Source organism: Spermophilus citellus (assembly GCF_964194105.1).
Source record: "Spermophilus citellus genome assembly, chromosome: 18".
Lineage (NCBI taxonomy): Eukaryota > Metazoa > Chordata > Mammalia > Rodentia > Sciuridae > Spermophilus > Spermophilus citellus.
The window spans coordinates 35241882-35262249 of record NC_138200.1 but is presented as its reverse complement, the minus strand read 5'-3'; the positions used below and the strand labels follow the sequence as shown (position 1 = coordinate 35262249).

The 20368-nt window shown below is 37.8% G+C and overlaps 1 protein-coding gene across 1 annotated transcript in view; it reads right to left on the bottom strand.

The window, feature by feature from the left end:
* Nucleotides 1-1300: 1300 nt before the first annotated feature.
* Nucleotides 1301-20368, bottom strand: part of LONP2 (lon peptidase 2, peroxisomal) — a 120205-nt gene continuing 101137 nt past the window's right edge. The window contains exons 12-15 of the mRNA XM_081273096.1: nt 15807-15949; nt 6061-6268; nt 5453-5643; nt 1301-1755 (exon numbers count right to left, since the gene is read on the bottom strand). Of these exons, the coding sequence (XP_081129222.1) occupies nt 1534-1755; nt 5453-5643; nt 6061-6268; nt 15807-15949 (764 nt within the window). The 3' untranslated portion in view covers nt 1301-1533. The remainder of the gene's footprint in view (nt 1756-5452; nt 5644-6060; nt 6269-15806; nt 15950-20368) is intronic.

The window sequence follows — 20368 nt, the reverse complement described above, 5'->3', positions numbered from 1 at the left end:
CAAGACTAAGGAAGAATACAGAGAACCTGAGTTTTACTACATGTTGTAAAACTCCATCCTGGGTGGAGTGAGGCAGAGCAATTTGGGTGTGGATTAGCTCCCTCTGGTTGCTGAAGGCAAATTAACAGTCCTGGCATGTTTCTTTTATCCCCCTGTGTGAGATGACTGCATAGAAATAAAATTACAGTAGTTGATAAGATAGTCAATGAAGTGTTTTTTAATATCCTGATGATCTTTGTTTCCCAATGTGTCATAGCAGGCCTTAACTAAGTATTGGGAAACTTTCAGACCTCATTCTGATCCAGAAGTTCATATATATATATATATATATATATATATATATATATATATATATATAATTTTATACTGGGGATTGAACCCAGGGGAGCTTAACCAACCACTAAGCCGTATCCTCAGCCCTTTTTACATTTTATTTTGAGACAGGTTCTTGCCAAGTTGCTCAGGCTGGCTTTGAACTCTCCATCCTCCTGCCTCAGCCTTCTGAGCCACTGGGATTACAGGCATGCACCACTGCTCCCAGCTCTCTTGTAATATAATATTTTGATTCTTAAGTCCAATACTGGTTGGAATAATAGTTAAAATTGCTTAATGTTATTTTACATTTAATCTTCACAGTAATAGTGTAGTAGGTACCACTACTTACATTTCACAGATTGGAAAAGGAAGATAACAGAAAGTTTACACAGCTAGAGCCTGCCTTCATAGTTACCCACTACCTTGGACTGAACACAGAAGATAGGGATGGGAAGTAGACAGACTTTGGAATTGGCACAAGCAAACTAACAGAAGTGAATTGCAGAAGACAGAATTTGAAGTCTTTATTCTAAAAAACTATTCCTCAAGAGGGATAGCTCTGCCTCTCTCTGAGGACTGAACTTTCCTGAGACTATAGGCACCCAGGGCCAGGATGTTTGTTTTCCACAAGGACAAATAGTAGTTGGCTATATTTTTCATCTTTGCAAGTTCCCCTTCTAAGTGATTGGTTCCAGGATCCAATAAAGCCTACAGGTGAGTCTGCTGAGGTAATGGTTTACACCAATGGTTCCTGAAGTTGACTGTCAGAATTACCTGGAGGGCCCCATGTCCCCAGAGTTTGAGTCAGGTCTGAACTGGCTCTGACAATTTTTATTTTTTAAATAATTTTTTTTTAATATTTATTTTTTAGTTATTGGCGGACACAACATCGTTGTTTGTGGTACCCGGGCCGCACGCACGCCAGACGAGCGCACTACTGCTTGAGCCACATCCCCTGCCCCAATTTTTATTTCTAATAAGTTCTCAGGTAATACAGATGCTGGGGTTCTGTGGACTACACTGAGGACTAGGGATTCCATTGAAGACAAGGATTTTTTATCAGTTTATTAACAGATCATGTTTTCATAATAAACATTAGCCGCTAGTTGAATGAGGTTCATTACTCCTGTGATTACTCTTACGGATGTGAATAAAATCGAACTTGTCAGTCTCTTTCAGTACTTCAAACATTAAATTCTAACAAGTTAAGTTTTGGGCCTATAACTTGCTGTTTACAAGACCAGGTCTGGTCTTGACAGTAAAGCCACCATCAAAAGCTGCATTAAGAACTTCATCCAGGCAGCTTGCTGTGACAAAACTTAAGTCCTGTCGTACATTGCTTGGGATTTCTTCAAGGTCCTTCTCATTCCTCTGAGGAATAATGATTTGCTTTAATCCTGCTCTGTGTGCTGCCAGAACTTTGTCTTTAATTCCACCCACCTGTAAGGAGAGAAAACACTTTTTAAGGTTTGTGATCACCCTCAAGCTGTGAAAGGAACTGATCCAACCTTCTTTCACTGAGTATAATTAAGAAGGTTTTAAAAAAGTGACCTTTTTCTTTCTGTTACCATTACATTGAATTGTTTTAAATGAGAGAAAATCTAAATTTTTGATAGGGGTGGGTGGGTACCTCATTTATCAACAATTCCTTTTTTATGGCCAAGGTTAACATACTCCATTTTGTAATAACACCAATCTTCAGGTTTATTCTGAAAAACTATATTTAGCATTATTTTGACCATAAATACTGTTCTTAGTAAATGGATAAATGTTTGAAGACATAAATATACTTAACTTGATTTAAATATCACACAATGTAACATGTCAAACATTATGTGGTATTCCATTAATATGTATAATTTTCATATCTCTATGTTAAAAGTGAAATTAAGGGGCTGGGGATATAACTTAGTTGGTAGAGTGCTTGCCTCGAATGCACAAGGCCCTGGGTTCAATCCTCAGCACCACAAAAAAAAAAAAAAAAAAAAAAAAGATGTGATTGCCAAAGGAGAAAAAATAATTTAGAAATGTTGCTACAGAGCTTAGTAAACCAGGACCTCTGTGTCACACTTCATGAAAAAAATATACCTCTAAGCTATTTAGGCAGTTTTAAAATAGATCCACAATCAATGGTCCCTTCATAAAAGATGGAGTCTTAATTCCACTCCCTTTGAATGTAGGCCAGGTTTTATGACTCCTTTACAAGAATAGAGTGTGGTGGGAGTGATGCTATATAACTTTCAATGTTAAGTCATTTAAAAAAAAAAGCACTTGGATAGATCTCTGATCACATCCCCCAGAGCTAGGCAGCAAGTCACCATGTTTGAGGTCACCCACACAGCTTATACAAAAGTCTGTAAGGTGGGGATCTGGGGTCTTCTGCCAACACCAGACCTAATTTGCTAGACATGTGCATGAGCTACCTTAGAAACAGATACAGCCTTATTGACGGTAAGATGAGAAACCTTGAGCCAGAAAAAAGTGACCAAGCCTCTCCTGAATTCCTGAGCCATGGGAATTTTAGAATAAAAAATATTATTGTTTGGGGGTGATGTATTATACAGCAAAAGATAACAGAGCTCTCGGTCACACCACCTACAACAGGTAATCCCTAGAGACTGCACTGGGAGCTCTCCAGCCATTTGCTCTATCAGGCCTTCCTGCACCACTGTCACCTTCCCCTCATGATTCTACCCTGCTGCCGTCCTCTGAAGTTTCTTTCATGCCACCAGAAGTACACTCTAAAGTACCTTCTTCAAAAAGTATGTAAGATAAACAGATTCCATTTGCACAAAGGAAAAAGTCTATTTTGCTTTCATACTTCAGAGTAAGGCCATGGACACAAGACTAAATTTAAAATAATTTTCACTCAGTTTTAAAGGTACTGCACATCCACTGTCACTTATGACACCTTTATCCTTAGTGTATCTGCAGAGTCAAGAGGATGACATCTTCCTGGTTGGTACAGGTCCTTCAATCTGAAGATACCTTCAATTGGGGGAATGTTTCATTTTTTCTTTGACAATTTATTTATTTATTTATTTTTTTAAAGAGAGAGAGAGAGAGGAGAGAGAGAGAGAGAGAGAGAGAGAGAGAGAATTTTTAATATTTATTTTTTAGTTCTCGGCGGACACAACATCTTTGTTGGTATGTGGTGCTGAGGATCGAACCCGGGCCGCACGCATGCCAGGCGAGCGAGCTACCGCTTGAGCCACATCCCCAGCCCTTCTTTGACAATTTAATTCCACTTTCCTCTTTGCCATAATATTTCTATTAGATGCTGGATCTCTCAGAATCTGTTTTTAACTATAATTTTCACTGTGTGTGTGGGGGTGGGATGGGGAGGGGGTTCAGGAGGAGACTGGGGATTAAATGTAGGGACACTGAGCTACATTCCCAGCTCTTTTTTGTATTTTGAGACAGGGTTTCAATAAATTGTCCAGGCTGACCTGGAACTTGAGATCCTCCTACCTCAGCCACCTGAGTAGCTAGGATTACAGGTGTGTGCCACCATGCCCAGTCTAATTTTTTTTCAGAGTAGTTCTTCAGCCAGTTCTAAGTCTGGACTTTTAAATCTGACAGCTTTGTCTTCTGTTCTTAAATTGTTTTCTTCAGTCTTAGCAGGTCTTTTAAATGTCACTGCTTTCCTTATGTCTCTTTGTAATAGTTTAAAACTGAAGGCTTACTCAAAGCTGTGGCTCCTCAGCTAGACATGGGGAAGCCTTTACATACATGCATTGTTATTTGCTCTTGAGGGGAGGGAACCATCCATGTAGGAGGCCTATTCTATAGAGATTTCAGTGACTTTCTTGTTCTCTTGATCTACATCTTTTGGCTCTGAATGAGGCTTTATCTGGATTTCTGCTGGGAGGTGTCTCTACTTCCAATTCTGATTCATAAGCCAGGACACATCTATCTCCCCAGAAGTTGCGTGAATTGTCAGTTTATCACACCACTGGTTTTTGAGTATTATAATTTATTCTCCTTTATTCCTTGCTTAGTAGTCTACCATCATGGACCAGGAGACCAAAGTAAGAGTTTGTGGTCAATAAAGCCCCTCTCATTTCCTTTAGTAGCTCAGCTAATATGAACTACCACTTTATAGTATGAACTATAATAGTTCTTGGTTAAGGAAAAGAAAAGAGATGAATGATTCTTTTTAATTGAATATAGATATACAAATACACCATCATAACAGTTTAGAATATTACTTAATTGAACTTTTAAAAATTGAGCAACAGAGAGCATTTCTAATTGGTTGTTTTGTTGTTGGGGAATGAATCCAGAGGCCCTCTACCACTGAGCTACAAACTCAGTACTTTTTATTTTGAGACAGGGTATGAGTAAGTTGCTTTGGGCCTTCTAAATTGCCATGGCTGGCCTTGAACTTGCAGCCCTTCTGTCTCAGCTTCCATAATTACTGGGATTACAGGCAGGCGCCAACACACCTGGCAATTCTATGATCTATTTTCACCATTACTTCATAAAAGAAGGAGTTTTCTCAGAGTAAAGAACATTTCTTTCTCTTCTCAATTTGCTATATGAACCTGTCAAAAGTTTGTTATAGACTGATAGTGATAACTAATCACTTAAAACCCTAAATACTTCCTCAAATTCTATTCATTTAACTAGTGTTTTTAAAGTAGTTTAAAATAGGGATGGAAGTTCCAAGACCCAACAAGTATAGAACTTTTTCAAAATTTAACAATTAGATATGGTTAATTCTTAAGTCAGTTTCAATTTTATAGTTGTTGTTTTTCTTTAATTAAATCTAAGATTTCTATAAGTGGATGGGCAATCTTAAAGGAACTTCAAAAGGTAAGAACTGGGTTTAAAGCTTAAAAACAACTATCCTATATCATACATGCACAACAGATTTAACAACAGTTAACTAAGAGAGTAAATCTTCATGTGAACTGGTGATATTTCTGATGACCACATTTAACAAGTCTTTTAGATGGGAGAACATGAGGAAAATTATAAGATGTTTTCTTAATCAAAAGTTTAAAATGATTAATTATAGGTATAAAAATTTAATGTATGCTTAAACCAAAGTGTTTACAAAAAGAAGACAAACCACTATTAATTTAAATTTTAAATGAATTTCAAGCCATATAAGTAGTTTTTCCATACTTACTGGAAGAACAAGACCTCTTAGTGTAATTTCTCCAGTCATGGCTACATCTGAACGTACCAACCGCCCACTAAAAAGTGAGGCGAGACAGGTTACTATGGTAACACCAGCAGATGGTCCATCTTTTGTGACAGCTCCAGCTGGGAAGTGCAGATGGATGTCTGTGTTGTCAAGAAGATCAAAACTTCCAAAAGCTTTAAAAAGGAAAAAACCATTTTAATGTAGAAACATTGAACCTGTTTTCTTTTTCTCCTAAAAAAGAAAATCAGACAAAAATGAATGTTTTGGGTAAATGAATCCTTCAAAATATTAATGAATAGTACAATTAGAGTGAAGGTCTGGAAGAATAGATTTATTCTATTCTAAGTAAGATTCAAAACAAAGCAAAATAAAACAGACCTTTTGAATTAGTTTCTAGTTCAGTCCTAAAAATAGATACTAGGATCCCTATAGGGGTTCAAAAACATAGTTCTGTACTTCACTGAACGGTGGAAGTGATAATTTAAAGCTCATCTTAATCTTTGTCATAGAATTGTGAGATGCCTCCTGGATCATGATTTGAAGGTGGTTCTTCCTTCACAGCTGTATCTCAAGTATTGCAAGCCACGTACCATTAGTCAGATGGTATTTCTTTGCATTGCTGCGGAGCCAGCTAATAGCAAGATGGGCAGACTCCTTCATGACATCCCCTAGTTGGCCAGTCAGTGTTAACTGACCTTCACCATCCATTCGACTTGCCTCCACAAACATGATTTTCCCACCTAAGGGAGTCCAAGCCAAACCTATTGCCACTCCTGGTTGATTCAAACGCTCAGATACCTTGAAAGAAAGAAGAAAACAATCAGTTATGCCAAGAAGTGCCAAGTTATTTTCAGACTAACAAAATCGTGCTATCCTGCAGGGGTCTTCTTTTACCATAGAAGACTTAAGTTATATATCTCAATATACTTATTACCCAGCATGATTCTGAGTCATACTTACCACTTACTTTCTGGCTTTCTGCCAGAAGAAATACCTAAACTTCCTCTTTGGCATTTATCAGAAGTAATTTGACCTTAAAATATGTGTGAATAACTTTGCTTTTTAAGAATCAGATCTAGTTATATGTATTCTAATTTTCAAGAAGCCCAGCAGTCTTCTCTATTGAAGTTTCTTTATTAGGCTGTACACACATGCACGCACGCGCGCGCGCGCGCGCGCACACACACACACACACACACTCCAGAACCTAACTTCACTGTAGGTAATGATGAATCTGAGGAAATAGAAACCCTCTTATTAACACATACTTAGGAAGTATTTGCTACAGGGGTCAAATGTGAAGGTCTATATTACCCCTACATTTTATTTCTCTAACAGTTACCTTTACTTTCTCTCTTATTGCTGCAGAGATACTGTAAAATACTCATTAGTGATATCTTGAGTTCGTTCTTACTGACTGGAGTTCACTGTGCTGCCTGGCTGCCATTTTAAAATGAACGTGCTGCTCACCCACGTGATAGGCTATGTAATATAGGTTAACACACTGAAGTTAAGGAAACACAAAGCAACAGCTAAAAGACAGCAATATTAACTTATACCGTATCTCTTGAACCTGTGAATTTCTTATCCTACGGAAGTAATTCATGGGAGAGGAACCGAGCACAGTATGTCCACCAAGCACTATTCAATAGGAGATTTTTCTACTGACAAGTAACTTTCTCACCAAGGAACAGTAATGTCTGTAGTGTGGGTTTCTAGTTAGAAGGATGGATTGCTGCTGCTTATTCCTTTTCCAATGGGCTTGGACAGTGAAAGTCTTCTTTTTAAAGTTTACTTTAGCTGGATACAGTGGTGCATGCCTATAATCTCAGTGGCTGGGAGGCTGAGGCAGAGAATTCAAGTTCAAGGCTAGCCTGAGCAACTGATCAAGAACCTGTTTCAAAATTTAAAAACAAAAAGGGTGAAGGACTGGGGATGTGGCTCAGTGGGTAGGCACCCCCTGGGTTCAGTTCCTGGTTTTAAAAAAAATTAATTTGCATTAACTTCACAGGATAGGTTAGAGCATCAGTTGAACTGGTGCTAGACTACAGATCTCAGTTCCCTCTGACTTTGGCACTTGCAATGTTCTAGATTTATGTGGGGGGGGGAGAGGAGAGAGGAGAGAGAAAAGGCATGTGCAACTGATTTTTTATGCAAAAAATCAGTACTATTTAAAGTGGTCACTAAGTTTTTTTTTTATCCCCCTTAATATAAAATAAAATTTCTACACCTGAATGACATCTAATTTGGCTCCTTTCTAGGGTGGGGTTAAACAGTCCTGAAGAAAAATTCTCAATATACTAAATCATGTTTAATATATCACAAAAAGTCATTTCATGAACAAGAAAAATCATTTTCTTAGAGCTGAATCCTCAACTTATTTGTCAAACAATACTGAAAGGATCCCCAAAGAAGCAGTGGTGTGATTCTCCTTGATCATAATGTTGATTCAAGAAACCAATCGGGGTGGGGGGGGGTAGGATGGTATTTTTATGTAAAGCCTTGACCCAGTGTTTAAGAATATAATTGTATTTAGATCTTGTTATTGCTCCAGTACATAGGAATTGTGTAGAGTGTTAAAGCAACTGTATATGTTTAAATTGTGTGTGCTGAAGATTAGGAAAAAAGATAATGGTTATTTTTCCTTAATGAAATAACTTTTTCTCTCCACCAAATTTTTTCTGAAGTTAATGGCATTTGGGTCAAGGTTTTTATTAAAAGCTACATTTTATAACACTGGCACCCCCCTCCCCCCAAAAAAGTAGTTTTAAGCTTGAAAAAAAAAAGAAACCAAGCCCGTTTTCCCACACTCATCATCTGCTGGAGCGTCTTGGTTTCTTTGGGCAGAAGTGATTGAGAGGCTTTTAACTGGAAGAGGGTGGTGTAGATAAGTGCCTATGGCTAAACCAAAAGCATGCAGGCTCACTATCACTATTGTGACTTGGTAGTGAGTGTTCTGATAGATGAGACTAATGACAAATCTGTGGAACTTAATATCAACGGGTTCTACCAAACCTGGAAACTCTGTGATCAAGGCCAACAGGAGTTACTTAAAGAGGAAAGAACATTTAATTCTTAGACTTGAAGTCATATTTTTGAGGGCAGGTGCTCTCACAATGAAACCAGTGCCAGGTTCCACATGTTTCTCCCTCAGAAATGATGGCATACAGACACATATTCTTGTGAGTGCAGGCCATTTTACCCCTCTACAGGAAACGAGTTGTGCTCTCTAGCATTCCCTACAAGGGGGCTCAACACAGTCATTATAAAACAGTGTTCATGTACCAGTCCTTTCCTATCAGCTTGTATTCCCATTACTGGTTTGTGGAGTCATCAGTTATATTAACCAAGGCAGACTGGGGCTTGAAGTTTAGGATGCTTTTTCCGTAGATACCATGGAACCTTAGTATCTCAGTATTTCTGTTTCTCAATATTCTACCACTACTAGCAATAAGTAAATATGAAGACCAGGGAGGCATTTAAAATATTTAAAGAAAACCTAATTAATAATAGGATGGGTCTTATAAGTTGCATTCTTAGTATGACATCAGTGTTTAAGGAGAATTTGTGAATCAATTTTATACTTCCCTTTCCTTTTTGTCTAAAAATAGTGATATTTGATTGAAACAACATTTTTTTATGTTCCTTCCAGGGCTGTAGCAATAGTAGCTACCTACCTGATAATCTTTTTGGAGTCTTCGTATTGAGACCACAAGCCTTGGATTTATGAATATTGATTTTTCCAGTTGTGGATTTGTTTTCGTAGCATTAAGGATTTTATTTTATTTTTCCAGTGCAAGGAACTGAACCCAGGGTCTCATGTATGCTAGGCAAGCACTCTACCACTGAGCTACACCCTAGCCCTGCCACAGTCATTTCTTAAAGCTGAATTGTATAGCCCCAGTCTGCCCTGACTCTTAACACTGCTAACAGCTGCTTTAAGATCCTTTCACTAGTCCAGTTGCATGTGCCTGTAATCTTAGGAGGCTGGGTCAGGAGGACTGCAAATGCAAAGCCAGCATGGAAGACTTAGCAAGACCCCATCTCAAAATAAAAAAAAAATAAAAATAAAAGGGGCTGAGGATGTACCTCAGTGTAGATTACACCTGGGTTCAGTCCCTAGAACCCCATCCCCCCAAAAGATACTTTAGGGCCTTTTCTTGGCACAGCTGCTGCTTTATGGGGTGCTGGGCCAGACTGGGTCTGTAGCATCAGTGCAGTCTTTTTATTTTTTTTATTTTTATGAGGTGTTGAGGATCGAACCCAGTGCCTCACGAATGTGCGAGGCAGGTGCTCTGCCACTGAGCCACAACCCCAGCCCCACAGTGCAGTCTTTAACAAGGCAACTACAGCATGTTTAGCTGGAGTAGGATGGAGAAGTCATTTACTCTCATGATTCTTTGGGGGCATTTAGTTAGTGCCCATTTATTTCTTTGACCATTTCTAGCAGCTGATTTTGTTTGCTTAAAAGATGAGCATGATGATGGAGTTCCTGGAACTCACCTTTGGATGCACCCTATTCAGGATGGTTTTAAAATCTGCATGTCTATCCTCTTCTTTGTATTGCCTGTTAAGGGTAATAACCTTTAGATAAGGGTTTTCATACACTATGGTCAGCAGCAGATACTTCATACACCACCTTATATGAAGATACTTCATACAAGGTGGGGGGACTATCTAAAAACATAAAAGGAGACAGGGACAATCAAATGACATGAATCCTGTCCCTAACCAGTTGTACTCACGGTCCTTCATCACTTTGGGGGTGCCCCCTCCTAAAAGCAGCCTGATTTTCTTTGGTGATCTACTCTTTTCATGTAATCTCCAGAGGCAGAAACACAGGCTCTTGTCTCCCACTTGAGAAAGTGCAAGGGCACAGTGAGGGAATAGGCACATGTCCCGAAACCAGAAGGCCCCTCCTAGGATCTGGGGTGTGCTTTGAGCTAGGTCTGCACTGGGAGAGCTGGGGTGGCGTGGACCTAGTCTAGGCTGCTTCAGAACACTTGTGCTCATGCCTTCTCTTCCCTGTTTTTTCTGCTGCAGCACAGGGAGACTTACTTTATGGTTATTTTTAAAAGTGGGTTTAACTGATCTTCTTTCTATAGGAAATGTTATGGTATTTGAAAAGGTGACCTATGATATAGTTCCTAAATTTGAAATCTAGACTAAGTTCCTAGAACCTATTTTTCAACTCATTTAGAGAATTCTAAAGGGATATAACTCATTAATAAAGTGTGCCTTCTCACCTTTCTTCACTGCCAATTTGCTAGGTCAGTAATATTTTTGGTACTAATATATTTTTATAGTCACATCTTCAATGAAAGTAAAAACAATAATGGATTATTAAAGGTTATTAAATGTGGACACAAAATTAGGAGTATAAAAAGTTGTTTTATCTTTTATTTATTTATTTTTTTAGGGAGCATGATAGTTGTAGGAACTAGTTGGTTCATTTTTTTTACTTGGTACTATAGTGGGTGTTTTATAGCCCTTAACTCACCAAATCCTACTAGCTCTCTAATAATACATGTATAATGACCCCACGAATCAGAGACATCAGATTTAAGGCGGTTGGGTTTATCATTAAGTAAGCAGCCCCCTTACCTCTTTCAGACCATATTCTTCCTCCTTCCTATTAAAACCTGTTTACATCAGCTGGCTTTCCCTCTGCATTCTCTCCCCACTACCTTCTACACTCAAAGACACTCTTCCTTTCCTTACCATCCTAACTCCTGCTGTCATCCTGGTATTTTGGTACACACACAATATCTGGCTTCTCAGTTCTTTTTTTTTTTAATATTTATTTTTTAGTTTTCGGCGGACACAACATCTTTGTTTGTATGTGGTGCTGAGGATCGAACCCGGGTCGCACGCATGCCAGGCGAGCGCGCTACCACTTGAGCCACATCCCCAGCCTTTCTCAGTTCTTTTTTAACATCACCTGAACCCATCAGTTCTTTTCTAGGTCCCTGTCACTAACAGAAAACATACTACCTCTGCACCTGCATTTTAAGTCCCCCTCCTGCCTGCCCATCACACTCTCATCCTTCTGGCTGGCCTATACTCTCGCCATGGCCTTGGCCACTTTCTGCCTGCACACCAGCTCTCCAAGCTTCACTGCTGTCCTTGTGCAGCCAGCAGACTTTCCCCCTCTATCACTACAGTCTTTTTTTTCCTTGTATATAACTTGCCACTTTCTTTATAATACCCTGCAAAGGGTATCCCTTCTCCTATGGCAAGTCACATCTTCCACTTATGCTTTGGGTCCCATCGTCTCATATCATCAAAGCATCAGTCCTGTCTGTCTGTTGGATTATTCTTATCAGCAAATATGCTAAACGTCCCCCCTTTGAGCTCCCAATTCCCTTTTAGCCACCTAATTTCACTGTAATCATTCACAGCTGAATTTCTCAAAATCTGCCTACGTTCTAATTCTATTTCCTTCCCTCCCATTCTTTCTACAGCACACTCTAAAAATCTATCAACCCCATCATTCATTGTGAAATCACTCTTTCAAAAAACCTCCAACCTCCATACTGTCAACTTCAACATACATTTTTTCTGATCACCTTTTCTGGGTTTGTTTTGGAACCAGGGATTAAACCCAGGGTGCTTAACCACTGAGCAACATCCCCAGCCCTTTTTTATATTTTAGAAACAAGAGTCTCACTGAGTTGCTTGGGGCCTCACTAAGTTGCTGAGGCTGGCTTTGAACTTGCAATCCTCCTGCCTCAGCCTCCAGAGCTGCTGGGATTACAGGCATGCACCATCCGGCTTCTTTTATCTCTCAAAAAACAAGTAAACATCACTTGACTTCCCTTCCTGAAATATTCTCTTTTGTTTTCATGGCAGCACAACATCCTATTGTCCTCTTTTGTGATTGCATGTTCTGTCCTCTCTTTTTATGTCTTTTGTGATGGCTCTTCTAAATAATTCCTAAATAATGGTGTTCAGCAGGGCATGTTCCTAGGCTACCTGCTGTATTCTATGTACACTTTTTCCTTAGGTAATCTCAATATTTCTGGGGCTTTAAATATCCTCAATTTTTTGGACAACTCTATAATTTATATCTTCCTCCAAATAGTAGATCTGCATGTTTAAATGCACACAGATACTTCATGGATATTTCAGATTTAACATGTTCAACAGAGCTGTTTGCTTTGCAACACACACCACTTGCCCCCATCTTCCCCATCCAGGAAAATGGCACTATCACAAATACCCCATCCTTCTAGCCAGACCCATGTAAGTTCTTTTTGAAAATTTTCCTTCATTCCTCATATATTCCTTCAGCAAGTCTACCTTTACCATTGTCAAGTCTACCTCTAACGATGTATCTTGGAGATGTCCAGTGCAGTTACTCCCTATCTCAGTATATCCTGTTTGTTTTCTTTATAGCATCAATCTCAATTTGTAATTATTTATTTATTTTCCTCCTAAACTTATAGAAAAGTAGAGAACATATCCTGCCTATTCACCACCGTACAAATTAGGTTCTTAATATGTATTTAAAGAATGAATGAAACTCTTTCTAGAAGAAACAACAGACCTTAAACTTTTGCCTTTCATGGAGAACACAGGCATTCAAACTAGAAAGATACCTTACAATATCTTAGAAATATTTTAACATGTATTCCAGTATTCCAGTATAATCTCTCTCTTCAGATTTTTTATCTAGAAAAGCACGAAGAAGAGAGACAAGCCTGGCCATTGGGAATTCTTTGCAAAGAGCAGAGGACCTGTTCTGTGTGTCTGTGCTGTTTCTCTAATATAACCAACAGCCAAATTTTGGAGCTAGGCAGGCCTGGAAGCCTCTCAATTCTGGTTTAAATTGTGTTTTCTGGCGAGTTATTTAAATGCTCTAAGCCTTGTTGCTTTATTTATTATTGGAAAGACACCATAAATGAAGATCCTTTGTAGAGGGCCTTTCACCAGGACTGATACACAACAGATACACCAATAGGAATGGCCAAGAGGTGGAGCCCAGCCTCTCCCCTTCCAAAACTGTGTGCTACGAATATATTGCAAATAAAAAACTGATGTAGAGCAGATGCCTTTTTTTTTTTTTAAACTACCATACATCATTGCCACTGTCTTTTAGCAGGCAAGGGCAGGAGTTACCTTTGTCTGACAGGGTATCAAAGAAGAGTAGGAAAAATATTGAACTTGGAGTCACCACATCTGATTTTGAATGCTGATTCTACTGATCATGCCTTCTGTAAACTTACGTAATTCACTTAATGTCTTTGAGATTATTTTTCTGTGTATAAAAGGGAAGATTTCTAGTCTTAGTGGTGGCCCTCATGAATAATAAAGAAATGTTCCATAAATCTTAATTTTACAGATTTAAAAACTGAAGCAGGGCCTGGGGGTATAGCTCAGTGGTAGAGTGCTTGCCTGGCATGCACAAGGCCCTGGGTTCAATTCCCAGTAGTGCAAACAAACAAAAGCCGAGGCAGAGTATGGTTAAATAACTTGGGGCTAACTGTCATCAGATAACTGTAGGTAGAGACAGAAACCCCAGATTACAGGGCGAAAAAAATGAACAAAATGTTCCAAACTCTCAGTCACCAGATGTTTGAATTTATAAAAGGCAAAATGACTATTAAGAGTCTTCCTTTTGATTCACATTGGTTAGAAGAATTCATGTGTAATAGCTCAGATGCTACAAGGAAAATAAAGTCGTTTTTTTCCAATGACATCAAAGACAGTTACTAAGCAATATTTATAAAATATCTCATTTCTGTTCTCTTGGCTCTTTCTTTGCCAAAACTCTGGGAATGTCAGCAATGCTTCCAAAACTAACATCAGCAGAAATGGCTGGGAGAAAAGGGTTTATGCAACACAAACATGTATCATTTTTTTTGTTTTTATTTATAGCTCTAAATTCTTAAAGAACTGCTGGGATATACTTTTTCTGGAAAGCCTAGAGGAAAAAAGTCAACCAGACCTGTAGGAATCAGAACCCATTTGGTCATCACTCAAAATCACTGATTCTCTCAGGCCAAGAAGGAAGGTTTTTTTTTCTTTCAAAATTCAAATCCATGACATCTTAAGGATTCAAAGCACCCAAATAATTCCTCTGATTCTATAGTTCAAGTCTGGATTTACTGTCAAGAGTAAAGGAGTTCTATTTTTGTAACAAAGTTTTGTAGAAAGGCTCATTAGCTCTAATGACCAGTTCAGTGTTTAAATAGCTAAACAAGATGGGTTTGAGACAATTTCTCCTCTCCTTAGTTTTAAGAACTTAGGGAAAACTAGAGCCACTGGAATGATTTCAAACATTAGATAAAGAGATTTTTCTTATGCATATATAAGATTCATTTTCCGTAAATCTTCCTCTTAAACTGACAAAAGAAGGAATAATAAAGCTGAATTCAATAGTATAATACAAACTTTTTCTAGTTATTGACTTACAAAAGCTCATCTAAGTGCCCTATAAAGTACTTAATAATGCCCTCAATGGTCATTTTCTCTCTTTTTAAAAATGTATACTTTATTTTTTACTGATGACAGAATTTTTATTTGCAAAATAAAAAGTGTTAACAAACAATAAAATAAATCTGTTACTGTGTCCTATATGATAAATGAGAGAATGAACAATTGCAACAAAAACATTCCAACAATCTTCTGAGCCCGATGGCAGTACTATTCAACTTGTTTTCCAAAAATATTCCATGATCAAACTTATCAATGGTCATTTTCTAAAACCTCTTTTCATCAACTGCTTCAATTAAGTTCTGAAGATCAGGCCTTCTTCCATCAGGTAAAGTTAGGAGAGAAAGATGGAAATAGTGTCACACCTGTGCTCAGGTTTAACCTAAGGATGGCCTCAAACTTATGATCTTCCTTCCACAGTCTCCTGAGTTGCTGGGGCTGCAGGTGAGCCTAACCTACGAGATTATTAACAATGAAACAATTGGTTCCATCTGGTTTGCACAGGCAGCAGCTTGAAGCTAAAGCTGTGCTTATGTTTTCAGATATTTTGCATGAGATTGATTTCCTATCTCCTCTCCCAATCCCTTCATAGCACAAGAAATCCTTATGTAAAGTGCATATACTGGGAATATAATTCTTGTAGGGAGGAAAGTCAAAGAAATTTAGGACACTATTCATATAATGGAGCTGGATAACAGAAATATGAAGGTGGGTTTCTAAAATCTGGCCAGGGTCACATATTCACATCAAGTATTGAAACCTGATACCAAACAGAAAACATGTTATGATTCTAAGACAAAACTCTGCCTCTGGAAACACCCAATTTATTTTCTCCTTGACCTATTAACAACAACCACAGTAAATTGGTGAGTACCAACTAAGAAATGAAAATGGTCACCTCCATTTCATACATCGGGGGCCCAAGGATGTCTTTCAGAGCATGGAAATCAATCAAAATTGGCATTTCAGGTGGTAGAGCCAAGTCAGTAGTGTCACTTATAGATTCTGGTTTTGTATCTTCTAAGATGTGTTCTCTGCAACCTAAAAGAGAAATTTTTATTTATAAGTTCTAAGAGATTTGCTGGTTTCAAAATTTATTAGTAAATATCTAACAGAAGCACAGTGGATTTCAACAGTTCAGTCCTTTTTATGCATTTATTAAAGTATAAAAATTCACTTTGTATAAAGCAGGTGGAAGAATTAGTCCTTCAAGACCCCCTGGTATAGGCAATTGCCTTCTTTGTTTATTTTGGCTTGTTTATTGTCTGTCTCGGTTATGACAGTGTAAGGTTGAGGAGGGCAGCAACCTCTTTTGTCTTCTTAACCATTCCATTCTTACATCAAGAACAATGTCTGGCAATGTTCAACTAATGGCCTTTACAGACCTGATACTGAAGAGTCAAATGCAATAGATTACTTTGTACAATTCTCTGTTAGATCAACACAACTCAACTTTATGACCAACTTTCAATTCGCTCTCCAGAGGAGTTTGATCAGGTGTCCCATTTTCTAATGGGCAACATGAACTTGGAAATGATAGAACTCATCTAAGTAATGAACCTTTTGTAAACAAATAGCTCAACTCTAATAAGGTTATCATTTGCCAATAAATAAATATAATGGTGAGAGAATATGAAGCCTGGTTTGAAATCCCTGTAATAATGGGCTACTTCTTTTGTGCCACCTTTGTGGCTGATAACTTATTAAAGTATTGACTTGGTTTGGGACTAGATACATTTAATAGTCACACTTCACAATGGATTTAACAGGCCTTCTCTATCAGTCTTTGTAATTCCAGTTTGAGAAAAAAGAATATTATAAACCTGTGGTCAAAAACCTAAAAAGAGGAATAAAGGTTCAAAATATGTACAAAATGTTGGGCACTATTGTAGCTCACCGCTAATCTTGTGTTTCTCTTTCTTTTAGATTTGCCATAATTATTCTTATAATACCTTATAAAATACTTTGTATAAAATTCTTTTTTTAAAAAAAATATATATTTTTAGTTGTCAATGGACCTTCATTATGTGGTGCTGAGAATTGAACCCAGTGCCTCACCCTTGCTAGGCAAGCACTCTACCACTTTTGTTATCTCTTTACATATACTCTCTTCTGAAAGTGATAACTATTATGTATTAACAAGCAATATATAATAATTACATTGTTACCTGACATTATATGTCTGTTTTAGTTCTGCTATGATTCCTTCATTCCTTTTTTCTTCTCCTTTCTGATATCTCATGAAGTTATAATAAATTTTTTCCCACTAATTTCTTTCTTTCCAAAGTGATTACTGAATATAGTTAACTGCAGCAAGCCCTAATTTTAGACTCTAATGCTAACTGCAGACATCCTGGAGTAATCATAAATACCTTGAGGTGACATCTGCTGATTTACTGACTATTCTCCTGGGCTTTGCTGGGCTCTTCTTTAAGATGGAATCAGAAGTGATACAGAAAAAAAAACAACAATTCATATTCTCACTACTTTATGGCTATCTGACAGAACAAATGATGCTATGCAAAGTGTCAAACCTCTCACTACCTGTCTCGGTGGGACTGTTCTGAAAGTTAAGAAAATCCTTTGTGGACTGTAAAGTGCAATACACCTGTTGTATCAGAGGTGCTGAGTCTTGAATTACATGTACTCTCAGAATCACACCTGCAAGGTTTGGCCCAATCATATTCTAGGAAATCTTCCTGATCTTTCTAACTTCTTTTATGTCACTCATTTATTTCACAAAATCTAGTAATTATTGGATTTCTTAGTAGCTTGTGAAATGATAGATTTTCTGCCTGTTGTTCTGCTTGCAACACATTTATTCCGAGCAATTCCAATGACCCAGGTTAGGAAAAAACCTCCAGTGATCAGTTTAACTACATGTAGATTTTAAAGCTGAAGAGAAAGCAGGTGTCTTTGCTTAATTAAAATCAATGCACAGAAAGAAAAGCACTACCTGTCTCAGGTTACTATATTCCAAAGACACAAGGAAGTGGTACTTTGAAATTTCAGCCAGTACAGGGAGGCTGCAAGTTTCTCCAGTGTGCAGCGCTTTGTGAGCTTTTCTGAGATCAAATTACTGTTGCCAGCCTGTATTTCACTATCACAGGAGGAAGTAAGGCTGGATGGGTAAAAGCCTATCCACAATTATGTAACCAATGCTTCAGGACATCCAATTCTTTTCAAAGTGTGGTACTGAATTCAGTGCTTTGAGTACTGAGCAGGTGGGGGTGGGGATAGCTATTTCTAATAAAACTAGACTAGACCTTATAATATAAAGGATTATAATTCAGGCACAGCAGCTGTACTGTAAAATATTCAACAAACTCAGAACTAATCTGCACTTTAAATTGACATTTTCCATATTAGAACATAAGCCTAGAGAACTAAAGCGCCAGTCAAGAAGATGGTGCCAGCTAACTGGGTGACAGGATCGCACTGCCAGGTGCAATGGTACACACCTGGGATCCCAGTGACTCAGGAGGCTGAGGCAGGGGGATCCCACGTTCAAGACTAGCCTTAGCAACTTAGTGAGGCCCTTAACCAACTAAGTAAGACCCTGTCTCAAAATAAATAAAAAGGGCTGGGGAGGTGGCTTAGTGATAAAGTGCCCCCGGCTTCAATTCTCAATATCAAATAAATAAATAAATATTTAAAAATCCACTGTACCTTGTGTAATACAACAAGAGAGCAAGGAAATGCTGAATTTTCATAGAATACATGCTTGATTCCTCATAAAAGTAAAGAACAAATAAAATACCATCCTATATATGCCATTTGGGGAATGAGGCCCAGTTACAATTAAACCTTCCCAGTCTCATGCACAGGTTTTCAAGAACTCCGTTCTAGATCCATGTTCTCCCTGTCAGAAGATATCAGCACCAAGACGAGACAGGCCTTATCCAAGACTGCTACACTCAAGCAGGATAAACTTTTTCAGGGAAGGTAAAAACAACAGCAACAAAAATTTCAACGTGCTGGCATAATATGGAAGCCCCCACCCCCAAATCCTTCCTACTAGAATTATGTAGTTTCTTCTTTATGTACCCTTCTGTTGGACTAAATAGTGGTTTAAAAAATGGTCAATATGCATATTAAAATGATTGTTTCTCTAAGAAGCAAAGAAGTTATAAAAGCCAGATGTCATTTTTCTGGTTATTAAAATAAAACATCTAGTAAAGAAGTTTAAGAAATAACAAAGGTCAACATTAAAGAAAGAGAAGAAATATTTTCAGTGTTGCTTATGATTTAATTTCTCAGAAAAGTAATTTGGCAATATATTGAACATTTCAAATGTTCAAAATCTCAGCGTCTGTTTTTTTTTGTAGCAATCTAGTCTTAAGAACATACAAAAAAGTACAGATAACAGTTTATATATAAAGTTACAGTAGCATTCTTCATAGTAGCAAGAATCAGACTCACTATAAATAATAAATGTTGGAAACATGGTTAGGTGACCGTGGAACATGCACATCCATCTGATAAAATACTACACAGCCACTAACACTGGTTCCCAAGTGTTTTTAAGTAATGTAAAAAATTTTTTTTGAAACATTAACCTAGAGAAAGGAGATGGCATACAATTTCACACAGCCTGATTTTTATACAATATACCAAGTGATATGGTCCAAAATGTTAACAAAAGTTACTCCATGTGTTATGAGGTTAACAATACATGAAACAGTAGTTTTCAAACCTGGCTCTGGCTTCCTAATTGGCCTTGCACAAAGTCACTTTACCTCTTTGCATCTGTTTTCTAATTGGCAAAATCAGAATAATTACAGTATCCTCAGAGAGTTTTGGGGAGAAGATAATAATGAGAGGTACTGAGTTACACTATTAGCTCCCTTTTAGAATAATAATTATTATAGATTTCTAAGACTCCTTCCTTTCTTCCTTGGATTAAACCCAGGGGCACTTAACATTCCCAGCCCTTTTTTACATTTTATTTAATAGAGGCAGGGTCTCACTGAGTTGCTTAGGCCCTTGCTAATTTGCTGAGGCTGGCTTTGAACTCACAATCCTACTGCTTCAACTTCCTGAGCTTCTGGGATTACAGGTGTGCACCACCTCACCTGGCAAGACCCACATATTTTTACTCTATAAATCTTTCATTTCAAGAAAACAAAGTGCTCTCCACAACCAGTTTCAACACAGGAATAGATAGGGTTCTGACCACAATCAAACAACTATTGGGAATATATAAATTCAAAATATGCTTTTAAAAAAACTCAAGACTCAGCCCTATGCTATCCTATGTATTACTATTATATTTACTGTAAATGCTACCCATTAAAATTCACTTTATAAATAACTTAGAAGCATATTCTTAAAAATAATAAAGTGCTCTTTAATAAAAGGCTATTAAATAGAGGTTGAAAAGAAAGGTCATGGAAGAGTAAAATAAGTACAACAAGCTAGCTCAACCTCACCCTACTTAAACTACTTTTTTTGTGGTGC